At 39.3% G+C, this 18,291-nt stretch overlaps 1 protein-coding gene across 1 annotated transcript in view; it reads left to right on the top strand.

Moving 5' to 3' along the window:
* The window catches only part of RAPGEF4 (Rap guanine nucleotide exchange factor 4), a 157,254-nt gene extending 140,406 nt beyond the window's left edge, over positions 1-16,848 (top strand). Inside the window, exons 26-31 of the mRNA XM_056349501.1 lie at positions 2,031-2,121; positions 4,380-4,430; positions 5,069-5,156; positions 5,469-5,533; positions 13,990-14,044; positions 15,580-16,848. Of these exons, the coding sequence (XP_056205476.1) occupies positions 2,031-2,121; positions 4,380-4,430; positions 5,069-5,156; positions 5,469-5,533; positions 13,990-14,044; positions 15,580-15,707 (478 nt within the window). The 3' untranslated portion in view covers positions 15,708-16,848. The remainder of the gene's footprint in view (positions 1-2,030; positions 2,122-4,379; positions 4,431-5,068; positions 5,157-5,468; positions 5,534-13,989; positions 14,045-15,579) is intronic.
* The last annotated feature ends 1,443 nt before the right edge of the window (positions 16,849-18,291 follow it).

Here is an 18,291-nt window from a genome sequence, read left to right as displayed (position 1 = left end):
ACGAATATGCTCGTCTAAGTACTGAGAGATTTTAACCACGTGTGTGTTTGTCTTGGAGACAAGGTGTGTACATATGTCTCAGTTCACAATTCATACTAACAGAAAGATTTTTCCAATACAGTCTGGTTTGGGAGGCAGAGGGACCTCTGCTCTGAGCAGGCTGTGGTGCTTTGGAGGATCCACTTTCAGACATTTTACAGACAGTATATATGCAGCACTGTCCCTAGAGAACCACCTTACAGTGGTCTGGAACTGAGCTATATAGTGTAGAGCCCGTAGAATTTACAGAAAATTTGGTGTAGAATGTCATACATCTAGATGGATTTTTATTTTTAACTTTGTTAAATTACGTTGCTTAACAGGGTGTTTGGCAAAACTTTTCCTTTTTAAAATGAAAGATACATGGAAATTACATATTGCAGATACATTTGCAGCTGCTTACTATGTTTGAGCACTGCTGTTGTGTGGTACTAATTATTCTTACCATGCCACCGTTTATTCTCAATGTCACAGGCTGTGGACAGATATCCCTTTCTGGATTTAGTTGTACCTAGGGAAGAGGTTATCACTGACAGCCTATCCCGGCTGCTTTTCATCCTTGTCCCCTCTCACATCCACTAATGAGGCGCTCCTTGACCTGCTCTAGTCAGAATAAGTTGGCATAGCTTCACCATTTCAGCTCATCGTTGCTAACCTTGCTCACTGTCCCTAAACTGATGTGGGAGAATTTTGTATGAGCAGCTCCGCCAGAAGATCTGAGGGGGCAGCAGTCTCCAACAGACAGACCATCAGATAGGAGAGATCGTTTTTTCACATGCTCAGTGTTCACACAGTGCAGACACAAGTGAGGCCCAGATCTAAAGGACTCACCCACTCAATACAGCGAGTCTGGTGAAATGGAGGGACAGAGAGAACAGAATAACAACAGGGTGATGGGGCAATTATGGGGTCGGACAGTAGGATGTGATGACTGTACTAATTTCATCTGGAGCTGAGGATACCTCAGAGAAGCCAAGAGCTTCAACAACAGATAAAAAAAAAATCTATCCAAGAATCGTAGCTTGAATCTTGCAGAAGTTTTCTTGATAAACAGTAAAAGAAGCAGCAACTGAGGTGCTGAAATCAAATTTTGGCAAATCAGCTGTGAAAAACAGCAAATGATTTGCAGGAACCTAGTGTGACACAGATTTATGAGATATAGGCTTTATTCTTTCTCTTTTCTTCCCATCGAGTCAACAAGCCACCTGATGCGGTCCCAGTTGAGCAGTTGTGTGGGCTGTTCCTGCCCAATTGTGTCGACTCCTGCATATGGTGTATTGGATCTTCCATAATAATCACTTACATGTTCCAGTTTTTCCTGATTGATAACATAAGTTCTCCTTTGCGTTAGGGATGAAGTGTGACCTACAGCTCCAGTGCCCAGGACCTCCTTAATGATGCTGGTAACAAATGGCAGTTCTTTGTTTGAAACATCCTAGAGAGTTCCAGAATCTACGCATACTAGTTAGAAATCATATATAGCATTGACACACAGGCATCTCTAGACAGCCGGTCGTCTCCCTTTAAAAGGACTCTGTGCACCTGTAAATCGCAATGAAGACCATCTAGGGACAGCTTCCAGCATTCAGTAGCTGTTCAGAAGCTGTCGGTGAGTTCTGCAGCAAATGAGGTTGTAAAACAGTGGCTTCCCATTTCTGGTATTCCCTTGGACTGAACAGAGCCCCGTTTCAGGACTGTGTTTCTGGCCAGGAAGGAGCTTCAAAGACTCCTTTAATGTCCTTAATGTCCTTGCAGGATCTGGCACCCAGTGGAGTGGAAGCAGGAGGTCATTTTAGGAGGGGAAAGGAGCCTCCAGAGTGTGGTGAATTACTGACACATTGGTGAGGTGGTGTGCCGCAGGCATGCTGGCCGGGGCTGCCCATATTGTTCCATCTGTGCTAGATGCCTGAGTTCAGCTCTCTTAGGGTTGTCATGTGTACTTCTGCCCTGACTGATACATACAACTTAAAACCTGGCCCTTTTTGTTTCAGCTGTAAAGAATACAAAAATCTGAACTCCTTTTTCGCTATTATTATGGGACTGAGTAATGTTGCTGTGAGCCGTCTCTCGTTAACATGGGAGGTAAGTCTTAGCTAAAATCCACTTCCAAGAAGTTTGGCTGGGATTTGTGCTTTTAGTTAGCAAAAACATAACTGGGGCCTTTGTTATTGATAAAATTAGATCTACTAATTCAGCTCCTGAGCAGCTTTAGCCAAGGCTGACAATTTTTATTAGTAAGGCAGTATGCCCATAGATGTGTTGAATACTCACCAGCAGTTACCAGGAGTAACTTCTGCTTCAACTTCAGCTTCTAGTGGTGAGCTAAACGCCCAACAAGATGAGCAAGTTAGGCAGTTAACCTCTTAGATTAGCCCATCCTCTGTTTGGCTTTACTGATCATTTGGTGAGATCACTCCATAGATACTTCTCCAAAATATTTCCTCTGTTAATACACACTATTTTCTGATCTCTGTATGGACTCTGTTGCCCTATTAAAATGGGGGTTTGTCCTAGCCAGTTCTGGTTTTCTCTCTGACGTGCATTACCCTGCTTTCTGTCAGTTTGGCCTTCATTCTCAGAGCTTCCACCTTTTTCTTTGGCTTTGCTCTTTTGTATGTGAGTATATAAAATGGGTGTGATGTCCAGCAGGGTGAGGTCGTAAGCGCATGTAACCACTAAGAACACACTGGTTGTCAAAAGCAGTGCAGATTCGAATATGCGTGTATTTTTTTCATTAGAAATTCAGAATAGTTAGCATGACTGAGGTCATTGATGCAAGTGAGACCAAAATTTGAACAACTCTAAAAAAGTGCTCTGAAATAGGAGATCAGACTAACAGCTGAGAAGACACCAGCCCAGTTTTCTAAAGTACACCTTGCAACTGACAAATGCGATCAGTGCTGAAGGCAAAGATTTGCAGATCGGTTTCTCAAAATAATGACCCTTCGTTTGTGGCTACTGAGAGGAATAGTTGGGAGAGCTGAGGCAGTACAAGAGTAGCATGACAAGAGAAGAGGGAATTGAACTTATATACTATATACAGCAGTCTGAAGTGGGCACAGGGTCTGAGCTGGAGGGGCACAAATCATGAGTTCAGGGAAATGTTATCACACTCTGGTTCTGTAGGGCAGTCAGTTTATCAAGAGAATCTCTGCAGCTTGGTTTTTAGCCAGATGTATATACAGAATATAACTAAAACCAAACACATCAAGACCTGAATTTTTTGCTATGTTATCATGCATTTACATTAGTTGCATGCACAAATTAGATATTTGCAGGTGCAAATGTCCAATTATACCACTTATTTCACAAATACCTAATCTGTATGCATATGCAAACTAGGCACACAGTTGTTGACACACATCATTAAAAATTAGGCCCTTGCTGTGGCACAGTGTAAATAGCTTGCTAGGGTACACACTCCAAATGTAGAAAGTATTGCAAAAAATAATTTCTGCACTATAAAGTCTCTATTAATTTTTAATGTTACCTGCTGCCAGTAATAGTCCGATTTAATCAGCAAATATAGAGAAATTTCTTACTAAAACGAGAAAGCTGACATATTCTGAGTATGCATGAAACATTACTGTGATCTCTCAAACTAATTTATAACATATCCTATAGTCTTTATAGTAAAATTATTTAATATGTATAACATAACATGAGGGGGAAAGAAAATACTTAGTAAAGCCTATCGCGTTGCGACCACTGCATGATCAACTGACCATATTTGTGTAGGCATTTTGGACTGAAAAACTATTCATTAATTTATACCCCAGAAAGCAGTAGAGGCCCTTGGCTGCTGGGCAGGTCAAGAATTTGAGTGATAGTTGGTGAAACATCAGCATGAACAAAAAAACCTCCTGGAAATGCCCAGGCATGGATTTGAATGTTGCAAGGGCAGTTCATCATTGGTATGAATAATTAAGCTGAGCTACCCCTATGCAAGCCGTGTGTAAATTATATTTTCAGATAGCCTATAAACAGGAATGTCCTGAAACCATCGGCTTCAGCTTCTGCTTACTTTCTGAATTCAGTGATTGCAACGTAAGCCAAACAAAAACCTGAATCTAAACATCCCAAAGGAGTAAATTCAAGTTGGGGTTTAAATCAGGATCCAGGTTTAAATCAGGATCCAGGTTTCATGGCTGGTCCCGTCTCTATTTATAATCTGGTTGCTAGGAAACATGTTGTATTTTAGATTAGCACATTGTTAGAAATATCTGGCAAAAAGAGCACTTTCCTGACTTAGGGCGTTGTAGAAGGAACTAGCATTTACAGTAAAATCATCACACAAATTGGATTTAATTAAGGTTTGCTATTTTTGTTTTTATTAACAGAAACTTCCAAGCAAGTTCAAGAAGATCTATGCAGAGTTTGAAAGCTTAATGGTGAATAGCAATAGATCCCTTATTCTATGCACAATCTGAGCTAATTCAGTTTCTGAGTAACTGATTTGAATTCCTTGATTCAGAACATTTTATATGTCCTTGTTTGACTTTAAGAAGTTTATGATCCCATTTTAGAGCTGCTAAAACAAGTATGTATGACTAATAAATTATACTCTTAGGAACCTACTCTGAGAGAACTTATGTACCACTCAAAGTTAATCTGGGAACTCAGAAAAGCTTTATCACATGTTTTCCGACAGTACATATGGGAAATTATATTTTCCAACCTGGATTTTTCCAGGCAATACATTTTAGTGTTATGGCATATGCAAAACTGGATCTGCAGCTGCAAGGCGGGAGGAAAAATATGTGGTTCCTTTTATGAACAATTTGTTTGTAATCATATCTTACCTTGCTATTTGGCATGAAAAATGTTTGTGTTTAGCAGCTGCATTCTCATCATGTAAGCTGTATGGGAGAATGGTAGAAGGTGTCTTAGTTTGCAGATGTACTTTTGAAGCCATGGGAGAAAATAATTATTTTAAGAAATGCCATGACATCTAAATAAATGCATACAGTGTCTCAACACATATAATAATACATATTAGTAATTATTTTATTTCTCTTTTTTTCTTAAGGATCCATCAAGAAACCATAGGGCCTACAGACTAACTGTAGCTAAATTGGACCCTCCAATAATTCCTTTCATGCCGCTACTTATAAAAGGTAAGCTTGGACATTACCAGAATTATTAACGTGAAAGCTATTTGTCAAATATTTGAAGAACAAGAGCAGCAGAAAGAAAAAGCAAAAATCATTCTCAGCGTGAGGTATGATCTTTTTCCATTATGAAAAGCATGACAAAAAGACAAGAAAAACTGCTTTAGTACATCTGAATATTACTAGTCTCAGAAATGCTGCAAATTAAAAACTACATGTTTTACTTTTATAGCTGCTTTGATTTTTATAAGGGATAGACAAAACATTCTGCTGTTTTGTATGGCCATGATTCAGTAATGGGCTTTTATTTCTATACAGACATGACGTTTACTCATGAGGGAAACAAGACATTCACTGACAATCTAGTAAACTTCGAAAAAATGGTATGTATGACATATTTGAAATGAAACTTTTAAAAGACCTCCCTATTCATCTCTTCAAGAGTGAACTTCTCAACAATGGCTACATCCAGGGCTACAGAAAGTGAAGGCAGGACCAAGAGCTGGCAGAAATAGTCTGCGTTGTGCACAGCACCTGGACATCTGAATTTCTGGAAAACTTCACAGAGGTGGAGAAGAAACTGCCCACTGAGCCATGCACAGCCAAAATGTTTCCTAGGAGAGGCAGCAGCAGTGACAGGAAGGAGAGCTGTTAGAGACAATTTTTAACAGCCAGTTTGGGACCAAGCTGTGATTTTAACTGCTGTTCCTTCAAACAGGACTGAACTGCCTCAGGCTGGGATAGCTCTGCATTGCTCCTCAGAGATTGAAAGGAGCTTTAACACAGAACGTGCACAACATCTTATTTTCTTCTTTCCTTTAACAAGTGACAGGAGACTTCTGTGACTTGATTGCTTTCATACTGGAAAGGGGGATCAATGATAGAAGGCTATCTGATTTATTTTAAATCCTGCATCTAGGCTCTCATCATTTCAAACAGTGTTGTCAAAAACTGCAGGTAGCCAACTTCCCATGGCAGAAATCTCAACTGAAACTGAAGCTTCTCAGCAGTAAGAAGCCATTTTCTTGGTTGCCAAAGCCACGTTCTTAATGTGGTTAATGACATCTGCATCCGAGAACCAGTGTTAGCCAAGCCTAGCTATGAGCAGCTGCACTGCAACATCAAACCCGAGTTACTGTTCCAGCAGTAAAGCTCCATTCAGCAGCCACACTAGAGGATATCTACTCTGGCACCTGTATCTGCTTGTTCTTAGTACCACAGTAACCAGGACCACTCCACGGTTATTTCCACTGCACTGCAGGAGAGCTTGTCTTACCTTCTGAGCATTGATGCCGCAGAGGGGAAAAAAGGAGGACTTTCAACTCTTTAGAAAATTTCACACAAAAGTGGTCATCACTCTGAGTCAATTCTTCTGTCAGATTTTAGTCTGTAGCTCCGGGACAGCCTCTGTCCTAGGGTGAAAATACCTCTCTACTAAGCTGAGACTTTTTTGTGGCTAAGTGGTAGTGCTAATACCTGAGTAAGGGCCTGACCTCACTTTGCAATAATGACATTCTGTAGTTGCATACGCAGACTATGTTGCCATCTTCTTTCAAAGGCCTTGAGCCTTCTACCTGCAGAAAAGGACTTTTTTCCTAGACTGCCTGTTCTAATTAGATAGATAAATATATTTATTTTAGTGTAGGTATTAGTAAATTAGATATTAGTAAATATTGTGGTGAACACAAAGGGATCTGGGTCTTGGCTGCAGCACGTTCAAACTAGAAGGGATGGCAGCTGCCCTGCTATAGCCATGGCTATGTGGCTCACTCCAGGTTCTCCACCTCTCCTGGCCTACTTGCACCTCCTGAGCCAGAAGGGCCGGTACAGCCACAGGCCTCAGAGCTGTTTGCCTCAGGCTCTTCTTTATGCCTGATTATGTGTCAAAGCCATTATAGGAACCGGGAGCTTTCCTGTGAGTGTTTGCCCATAGACAGAAGTTCAAGCCAGGCTTGTCATTTAGAAATGGTTCTGCACCACTGTATACCACAGTTTGGCACTCCCAAGGCCAAGACTGAATTTTATAGCAGCTTAAACTGATTTATATCTAGGCTGCTGCATGTCTGCCCTTTTCACTCTAGTCTGTGTATTGCTTTTATCTTCCGAAGTATGCTGTCTCCAGAACAGGGATATACTAGTAACACCCAAAAGTTTTAAATAAAATTTTATACTGCATCACCCATTTTGATCAGTAATCTGAGCTTTGAGCGTTTCTTTTAGGAGGGGAAAGTGAAGATCAGTAACGTATTTCTGATGCTGATTTTTTTTTGAAGAATCAATGTAATGTGTCATGTTCTTCCACACAACAGAAAGGGAAACATTATCCTTTCTCAGTACTCTAAACCTTTCTTCAGTTGGTGCTCTACCTCAAAACTTCCTCTGCTTTTTTTCCAGGCCTTACTACAAGTCTATCTTTTGTGGGTTTAATGTTCTTCACTAGCTATTCTGCGTGCTTCTATAGTGTTTTTACCGCTTCTTTCAACCCGTAGGTCTTCAAAGCAACATGTATTCAGATTCCACCCACATAATTCATTCAAATCCTAATGTGGACCTGGCAGTTTTAGCTTTTTGCATGTGTCATCGGGTCAAGCAAAGAAGAAAAGCCTACTGTTAAACCTCAGTCGATACTGCCTACTTGCGTTAAGCTTACAACTGTCACATCCACACATAATTGCCAGATATTAACTAGTGAAGACAAGACCACCCAACCACATAACTCTCAGATAAATTCACCTCTCTTTTACCTAAGTATAAACTTGAGGTAAATCTATGACATTATTCTGCCATTTTCAGGAGAAAAGCTGAAACCATAGTTCCTCACAGGAATCATGTTCCGCCACTTCTGGTTTTTCTGTTGTTTCTGCCTGTTTGTTCTGCTGCGTGATGTTCTGTCACAAGCAGATGGAGATACCTCTGAATATTGCTGGGAGCCACTCTTACTGAGCTGTCTAAAACATCTTTGTTCTTTGGAAAATGATTTCCCTTGATCCAGCCTAACTTTGATGCGTGCTGAAGTTTATGAATAAAAATATCTGGGTAGCTGCCGCTGGTGGTGCCATTTGCCACCAGAGGAGGTGAGTCCCTCTGACTCTCATGTAAGCACAGTGATGAAACCGAGAACAGCCTCTGGCATCATGTCTGCATTCTCGCCACAGAGCTCTGATCCCGACAGCTGATGTGCTGCTGACAACTTTATTCCTGTAACTGGCAGCCAAAAGTAGAGGTTTGATCTGGTGGGATCTCTTCAGCTGAAACAGCTCCTTTTAAATCTTTTTTATGTTTTCTGATGTTTCTGTTATCATTTATATTAAGCGATGCATCTTAAAACAAGCAGGAGCTGTCAGACAGTGTCTGAGCCAGGAGTTCCCCCAGTGCCAGAAACAGTGAGGCCTGGTTTCCCAAACGTTTGTGTTTCATGGCTGCCCGAGCTCTGCTCAGAGCTTTCCTCGTGGCTGGGGCATGTGTGGTTTCTTCATGGCTGGGGAATTCTGTGTGAATAGGCTTTTGTCATAACATAGGAACTTGCACTAGAGCCTTTTCTCTGAAGGAGACAGGAGAAGAGGGCACTTACACAATCTTTCTCTTGTCCACAGCCATCTATTTTCATACAAAATTAGTAGGAGCTTTCCTATGTTTGAAAACTCTGGGTTCTTTTTTCAAATTTGACAAAATTATCTCAAGAAGAAGGGAAAAACAGACAGATGGTGTTAACCCATATTATCCTAGACTTTTTTAGCAAGTCAAGCTAAAAAGGAGAAGGACTGAATCAATTTTTTCCTGCTGTACTTTCCTATAAATCGGTATTTTCAGAGTATTGCTGAGCTTTACCCGCTGCTGCCTTTGTAACTGTCTGCTCCTTCTTCCCCTTCCCCGCTCCTGATCACTATGGATGCCTCTTATTTGGAGGAGGCTGTGAGGAGTGGGAGGGCAGGGGCAGCTAGCCAGGGAAGAGAATACCATGTGTGGTAGAGCCACAGCTATGTGTAAAGAGGGCAGTTTGTAAGCAGACCCATTTGGCTTGTACCAGATGTGGGCATACAATATTGAAGGTGTCAGAAACAGGTGTACTCGGTATACTCTTTGTATTTGCAGTGTACTTGTGCTCTATACTATGCCATTTATTGCATGAAGCAAGGCAGGTTGGTGGAAGAAACGAGCATTTGGTCTTAAAATCCAGCCTGGAACATGTTTGTTATACTTTTGTCAGTAAGTAAATAGAATAACTAAATTACTAGTATTAGTAATATGAGGCTTTAGTAAAAGACTTTGTCTTCAATACCAAACAAGACATGGTTTTAGAAAGGCATTGAAGGTCTTTACTTATCTCACAGTAAGAAGCTGATGGAGACAAGGTACAGGCCGTTTCCACCATGGTGTTGCTCAGATGTACCTTCTAGGTTGGCATATACTCCATGACCTAGTGTGTTAAAAACTACCTGCATCTTTTCTCCACTAGTGAGTCGACAGTAGATGTTAGTTATGTTGCTTTAGAAGACCCCATCTATGTAAAAACTAAAGACATACTTGTCATAGAGGAACAAGGAATGAATAGGCTTGTAAAGTTTTTAAAATGCTGTAATTGTAGTATGGCAGGTTGAGGACATTTTGAGAGCTGCAGGTAGGTGAAAGATAAAAAGATGGCAGCAGACAGCAAACACAATTAGTTTGTGATCTAGAATACACATTGGTCTTTTAGGTCCATTAATGACCCTCTTTTCAGGTGAAGGAGTGCCCCCAAAACTGTCAGTAATACTAGTTCCTAGAAACTCTGTATGATTTAGCAAATAGAGGACAACCTACAACCTGCAGCACGGTACATGGCAATATATAACATTCAAGTGACACTGCTTTTATAGCTATATATTTAGAGAAAAAATAATTTCAAGCCCTTTCCTAGAATTATGTCTGGCCAAGGAAAGAAGAGAAAGTGAGGAAAGTACTGAGCATGACTCTCCTTAAGGACTAGCAATATTTCATACTCTTGACTGATACCGATTTCATACTGATTCTGCTTTTTTCAAACCTCAGCTGCATAATCCTGCAGTCTGACTGCCAGTACAGAATTTTGTATACATAGGCAGAGGGAAGATGCAATTATTTGGGAGCTTTACCAGCACCATTTCTCAAATCATCAGGCAGCCCGAACAAAGATCACTTTCCATGGCACCATCTCCATGTCGCACTACCCAGCATGTCTCAGATGTGGCACCTGTAGAGGGAGCAGAAGTCCCGAAAGAGCTCTGAAAGTGCTGACCTGCCATGGCAGCACAAGGCAGTGCCATGATGCTGGCCACCGCTGCTTCTTTTTGTCGAGCATCTTCACCCTTCAGGTGTGAAATGAGGATTAGAGAATCTGTGCATATTGGTTTTCGGGTTTTGTGGAGATGAACAAAAGGGAATTCACACACTGATCCTTCTGCAAAAAAAGGGCAAACATTCTTTCATTTTTGGAACATAAAGATTATGCAAAGAGTGTGTGACTAAAGCCCTTAGTAGTTTTTTATGGCATATATGAATATTTATAACATTTAGAAACCTGGGTTCGGAATGGATTAGAAGATAATGTGCTGGCCTGCTGCCACTATTCCAGACTGCGTAAAACTTGAAAGGGTATTGTTGTGTACATATAGCATGCTGGTAGTAGCGTTATACTGCATTATATTTTGCAGTTGGTTCTGTTTCAGAAAGATCCAGATTTAGGTTTGTACGGCTTTTCGGTAATGGTCTGTCTTAGCACAGTGAGCAAACAGGTTAATTTTTGCAGGCATTAACTAGAGGTAATCCTCTATTTGAAGAAAAATTGTAAGAAGCTGGCAATTAAACTTCCATCTGAACATTTTCTCAGCACATGTTTCTGGTTTTCTTGACTAAAAAGAAGGCAATCCAACTTATCTACAATATTTAGGAAGATAAATTAACTCCTGTTTCATGTGCTATTCTTCTGTTCAAGTTGCACCTTCCAAAGGGAGCTCTTTTGAGTTTATATTAGACAGTACAACAACACTTGGGAAAACAAATTGTGAAAGGAGTTCTGCGAGGATACATAATGCTCCAGAATCTCTCCATTGGGTTGCAATGCTGTCCTCTGGCCACAGTTTCTCAATTTATTCTGCCTGAACACTCGCTTCCTCATTCCTTTGTTTTATCATTGTCAGGATACTTCTGAATGCACAGATTGAATGAGATTATCCTCAGAAACAGCCAAAGTAACTCCTTAAAACAAAGCCTCTCAGCTAACTGAAGGAATGCAGGCAGTTCAGCCTTCAACCAGAAGTCAGACAAGTTCATTGCTAGTTCAGTTTTCCTTGCCTGGAAGAGCCCATATAATGAGAAATTTGGAAGTAGTGAAAACTTTTAAAAAACCTTTGCCACACACAGGATTTATCTTCCAGTACAATACAGCATTACAGTACTTATTCTGAATGCTATGTGTTTTTTTCCAAACAAATTCCCCACATAAAGAAAAGAGTAAAATAATTCCACAGAACACACTTTTTTGGCTAAATCTAAGTTTTCACTTAACTAATCAAACACTGAGCCTACAGTATAGCTCCAAAGATCATTATGAAATGGGGCTTCAAAACCTAAACTTTTACAAGTATGAAAAATTAGGGCGTGTATTGACAATCTATATAGAAAGCACATCAAGCAACATTAACTATCTTCATAAAAATGAAGTGTCCTTAGCAAGGCTTCTCTTGAAGTTAGACGCTCTGGAAACTTCATCATGTTGGCTGGTCCAGTTCAACTTTATGTCTCCTTCACGTAGTTATTTTAGGGGAGTACTTTTTGAAATTATATAGATCAAAATAGCAGCATCATACAACATAACCTAATTTGAATCCACAGACCTATGAAACATTCATGTTTACATGTGCATGTTGTTTTGATTTTCATTTGATTGGATTAGACTTGAAGAACCAACGCTGCGAAATGCAGTGCGTTCTGTCTCAAGTCAGTACAATAATGTGTACTTATCTTTGAGTATTTATGAGGTTCTGTCGAAGTCAATGGGGCTTATTCACATGCTTAATGCTAAGCACATACGAGAGTGTCTGCAAAGTAAGTGCCTTAGAAAATCTGCCTCATAGTAATGGCTTGCAGAGGTATGAAAATTAACACAGTATAAAAATTACTCTTACTTGAAATTGACTTATTTTCTACGTGTAAATACATACAATTTAGGAACAATATAAATAGACTCAAATTCCTTATAACTTCTGGGAACTTGTGTTTTAGAATGAAAATATTTTAGATCGGTTTCAGAATAGCTACATTTCATTTGATTATACAATGTGAAATCCACAAAAATTTAGTACATGATATATTAATAGTGTTTCTAATGCTGACCACCAGCCATACCCAGTTTTGCATGCTTGACAGTGCATTAAACTAAGATTATTCAGTAAGTGTGTAAGGAATGTTTTACACTGGTGCTTCCCACTTCTGGTGTGACAGATTTCACAAAGGTATTTTATTCATAACATCATTTTCAAGTAAGATTATAATTCTGTATGAATTCTGAGCAACATATGCCCCAGGTTTTACTGTTTACTGGTAAGAAATACATCATTCCATTGTGTGAGGGCTTATGGCTATCTTGTTAATCTCACACAAAATTCCAAGAAGATATGAAGCAGCCTGGTGAGAGTGTGCTGTGTTGAAAGATGTAGCCGTGTTGTAATTGTTGGACCATGTTAAAGTGCTGGAACAAACATTAGACTCTGATTAGGAATAGCATTTCCCTCCTCTGCTTTTTCTTAAACTCAGCAAAATAAACTGAAACAAATGTTGTTGTTATCAACAGTGACTGAATCAAACTATCTAGCTAAGGAATTCAGGTTTATTGCTGAAGTTTCAGTTTATTTGATATTATGCAGAACAACAAGTTTTGCTCCTGCACTAGTGGGTATACTACCTGTGTGGTACTAATCATACAAGCCAGTTAAAATTTTGTAGTCTAGAACTAGATCTGAAATGTTTTGCTTTATGACTTACCTTCATTTCTGTTCTTAAAAACTATTGTAAAATAGCATCTGATTTATCAGCACAAAATGTATTAATATTTTCTTACCTGAGTGAAATGAGGGCTTATTTACTGAAGAGCAACGACAGCCAAGAAGGACTGAAGTGACTTCTTTTTTTGTGAATTGCCAGTAGAAGTGTCCACCAAAAGTGAATCCACCCTTCAAGTTGAGTTAGACAGACTTGTGCAAGCTAACACTGACTAACAGGTCTGTTTGATGAAACTTGCCTACAGGACCACAGTTCTAATGGTGGCCTTCTCACCTGTAAATCGAGCATACTTCTAGAGGGAATCAGTGAACATACACCCTCACGTGCTCATTTTACACTGTCATTTTCAGGGAGGGCTGTATTTTAAACTCAAACGCATGTGAAAGGTGAAGGCTTTTTAATTGCTGAATATGTTCTAGAAATGGCCTTGCTGTTAGGAACTGATGGTCTTAAAATTAACATGAGTATATACTCCAAGGTGTTCTACATTATATTCTTTTTACTTTTTAATGTGGGAAGATGTTATCAAAGAAATGCACATCGAAGGGGCTGATTTTCATTCTTAGTTAAGACATTTTACAGCATCCAAGCAAGGGAAAGGGTTCTCTGAGCGCATGTAAATTACACTCATGCTCATTTAAAGCCTGTGTAAATGTAAATCACACCCTACATATGAGGGTACCAGCATTAAAATTATATTTTCATTCGTATGACTGCTTTTATTGGCATATGTCTTCACACTCAGGCACAGTTAGGTGCTTCGTTTAAATGATGATGAAATACAGTGCTTGTTCTCTGATTGCATCCCATCTTTTCTTTCCAGCGCATGATTGCCAACACTGTCAGGACGGTGAAATTCTGCCGAAGCCAATCTTTCAGTAAGTGCATTACAACATCTGCACAGTCAGCATTATCATCAGTAGCTATAGTAATTACAACTAATTCTGTCTGTACCAGAATTGGAAAGCCTGGTTTCCAGTGATTCTTCCATATTTGGATCCTCCAGTGTTTCACAGGGTGAAGTATCCTTCAGGAAGCTCTAATAAGGGCCTTCTGCTCCATCTCTTTTTCTAAATATGTGAAGGAGCTAAATATTAGTGAGGTCTCCACACATCTGTCAGATTAGAATCAGTTGAAATTAGCTTCTGGGTTCAAAAGTGGTTGAAATAAGGCTAGCAGACAGCAGCACACAGATACATGCAAGATACTTGCTTAGATAAACCCTGTTTTTATAGGAAAGCAGTCCGGAAACATGACGTTTATAAATGACATAACTGCATAAGGTGGTGAACTTAAAACCAGTTTGTCAGTATCATTACCAGAACTTACTTGAGGCCATGTAAGATGACAGAGCTGTATGGTCAAACAGGCTTGCTCTGTGGTTCTCATCCCATCTAGGCACACCGTCAGTCCCAGTCACACTGGCATTTCCTCAGTGCTTCATTCATATTGCTCACAGCGGCCTTCCTCTTTCTCAAAGAACAGAAAAATTAATATAAAACAATGTATTTTTCTAAAAATAGTTTATTTTTATCCGGATCAAAGCTTAACTCTAGAATATCAATGTAAGGGAGCTTTTTTTCCCCCCTTCTGCCAGCAAGGTTTTTCTGGCTACGGATCTTTTAATTTTAATGTATTAAGCACTAATGAGGCCTCCACATGTTTAGAAATGGAAGTGGATTTTCACTATACATGATATAAATTGTCAGTATATAGATGTACCTGATCTAGGTCCTGTGCTTTCTGTGTGCGGGTATGTGTATTTATAAATAGATGCTTCATTATCTTTGTTTTAGAGAAGTTTAAGTTACGTAGCACACATTTCGTCAAATTGTCAGCCGTTCACTGTGAGGCTGCAATATCCAGATTTTACCTCGGTGGTACTTCATTAATTGTTGTTGGAGTAAATACAATGCGGTTATGTTAAGTAAAGGGGTAGTAAATTTTGAGGCTTGAGTGGGGGCGCCATTAAGCACTACAGCATTACAAATATTTAATACTGAGCTAGAAATGGGAGTTTTTCATGAAAGGAGGCTTAAATCAATAATACAGTTTTGAATCTGTGTGAAAGCTGCTGGTTCAAAAGCAGATGGGCAGCTTTAAATCATACTAGTTAGCTATGTAATTTACAGCTATTGACTGGTAAGGTGATGTATAAAACTGTAACCAAGGGCCATCAAGTTGAGTAAATGTAGCCAAGGATATCTGAGAGAAAAAGTTAATTTGTGGGGGTAGTAACCAGAAAGACTATCAGATATAGAGGAAAGGTTTCAAAGAGAGCAATTTCTAAATATTTTCTTTTTAACTCACCGGTATCTGGTGTTTCCTGTGACAGCTTGTGAAGAGTTATGCATTCTGTTCAGGCATTTGTTCATTTAAGGGTATCAATCCTACATCATTTCTCTTTCACCAGATCCCGACGTAGCCCTAACTAATAAGAACCATCAGGATGTTCGGAGCTATGTGCGGCAATTAAATGTGATTGACAACCAGAGAACTTTATCACAGATGTCTCACCGACTAGAACCGCGTCGAGCATAAACATTTGAAGCAATGATGAGAAATGATCTTTTATCCTGTCAAGGTCACTTGTTAAGAACTTCACTTTCTCTGCTACCGCACTGCCACTACAAAAACAAGCAAAAACATATTCTATGGTCTTAGGCAACGTACAATGTACCAGCCTGTCAGAGAACTTTGGCTGAGGAAGAATTTATGCACTGTAGCTGTACCAGGTGGCCGTGTTGTGAACTGTTAATTCATCTTAAAGTATAGTAAATGATTTCTCACATGGATAAAAAAGGCAAAAGATAAAATAGAATAGGTAGTGAAAAATGCACAAAAAGCTTCTAACAATTCTAAGGGAAGCAGTTTTTCTCCCTAATTAAAAATCTGTATTTTATGATTTATTCTCCAGGTCAGGACTAAAACTGATTATCAGTTTAGCTTGCCCAGCTACTGTTGACCTCAATAGAAGATGCATGTAAGTATCAGATGAAAGAATGTAGGTCCAAGAGATGTCCAAGGTATAGTTCCATTCAGAGAAGACTTAGAAATATTTCCATTTGAAATATAACAGATACAAAGAAAATCTCCTAATCTTAATCATACTGCCAACTACTGCAAGCAGTATGGCCATTTCAGACAACTGACAGGACTGAAAATATTTTGAATGATATATAGATTAATCTGTGTTTACATTTTACTTCTTTTTTTAAACTACCAATCAGGTTTTTACAGAATTCCATTATGATAGTAAGGTTGTTTAAATCAATAGCATAAAGGTAGCAAAGTACTGGTTCAAAAAGAGCACAATATGCACAAATAGATTTCAAGAGAGTAATTTCCTGGACATTAAAACCTTAAACTTCAGCTATAATTAATTGTGGCTGGTTAACACATATTTTCTGGTCTTAAGCATTTACAAATATCTTAATTTTCAGCCAATTGTTTTGCACTTTCAATAGACTGTAAATAAATTCTAATTCATTATGTTCTAGAATATTTATTTATGTAATAGCTATTGTGCCAAAATAATTCAGTTTTATTTATTTTGTTTAGCATGTTATGGGAGTGCAGCTTTTGTCTGTATACTTTTGTGCGCATTTTATGTGTAGGAATTGTGTGATGTATGTTTTCTGTAAATAACATGCAGTACCTTATTAAATATAATTGCTGGAAAGGTTTAGTCACTGGCCTTATTTGCACTTTCAGCTTCAATCCTGCATAATACCAATGCTATTAATTGGCTGATACTGCAAACTTCTCTTGTCATTTGCTGGGCCTCGAAACCGCAGTTAGCCTACATCCACTGTGATATGGGTGACCAACGTAAAGCCAGTCAGATCCATCCCTGCCACTGGGGATGGCTGTCTTGCAGTGATGTAACACTATGGTTTTATTAGCTGGTTTCTTAGCTTAGAAGTTTCTAAGGAGGCTTCCCACCCCCCCATGTAAAGACAGAAAAAGACATTTAAATTGGAAAGGTTTAAAGGAAGAAGGGATGTATTCTTAATTTTAGCTCTGACTGATTTGTCCTGCTCGGTCACTAAAGTGAGCACTACAGGTTGCTGTGTCTTGACAGGATTTTATCTCAGGGTGGTAACTCAAGTCGAGGCCTTGGCTAATATGGCACTCAAGAGGCCTCTGGCTTCGGTCACCTCAGGGAGGTCTATCAGGTCCTGCAGCCATGCAGGAAGAGGCAATCTGGCCTGTACGTTTCTCCCCTCCAGGATTATTTGTGCTAGCCCAAATACCCTTGGGATGGCTGCACTACTGCTGGGCGAGCGCTGATGGTGGCCAAGCACGTGCCAAGGGAACGATGACGTTCAAATGGCAGAAGTCTTTCCTATTGCATTCACACCAGCTCTGCTCTGCGAAGCTGGACGTCATAAAAATGATTAAGCCCACAATTAGAAGTTGCGACTATTATGTCATAATTAATGACCTCATTAATACAGTCTACATTTCGCCTCAGACGCAGAGTATAGTTTTCTTGGCGCTGATCAGGACTGTGTGGAGTCAGTATACACGTAAATATTTTACCTTTTTTACCTATAAAAGAATTACATCCTTTTAGTCAAAACACAAATTCTGCAAAAGCTGAGAGTCACCAGGGAAATGCTGACACACAGAACCACTATCTGCTCAGTACCTGCATTCTGGAAAGGAAAGAATTACACAGTTAAGAAATATTCTGCAGCATGATGAAATAATTTATTTTAACTTTGCTGTCTGACTAGAAGTTCAAGATGATTCAGAGGAAAACCAGCTAATAACGTAGAGACAGATTTGTGTCTTGCTATTTCAAGTGAGAAATATTCCTTATTTCCATTTGTACTTCTCTGTGAATATACTTCATATGGCCTTTTCAGATACAGAATCTTCCCAGAAGCAAAGTATGCAGTAGAATAAACTACAGGGACACAATTAATTCAAAAGACATTTTTATCTTTACCATCAATTTATAACATTTGTGAGTTCATGATTTTATTTGTTCCAGATTTGTTCCTATTGTTTGGACTTTCATTTATTTCTGTATTAACTGGTTTATAAAGCTGCCAAGTTTCAGCTTGGCTCTGCACATAGACCGATTCTTCATCCATTTAGTATGTTTTTATCCCCT

This window comes from Falco biarmicus, chromosome 8, assembly GCF_023638135.1.
Source record: "Falco biarmicus isolate bFalBia1 chromosome 8, bFalBia1.pri, whole genome shotgun sequence".
Lineage (NCBI taxonomy): Eukaryota > Metazoa > Chordata > Aves > Falconiformes > Falconidae > Falco > Falco biarmicus.
The sequence above is the reverse complement of the archived record's forward strand: the minus strand, read 5'-3'. Positions and strand labels throughout refer to the sequence as shown.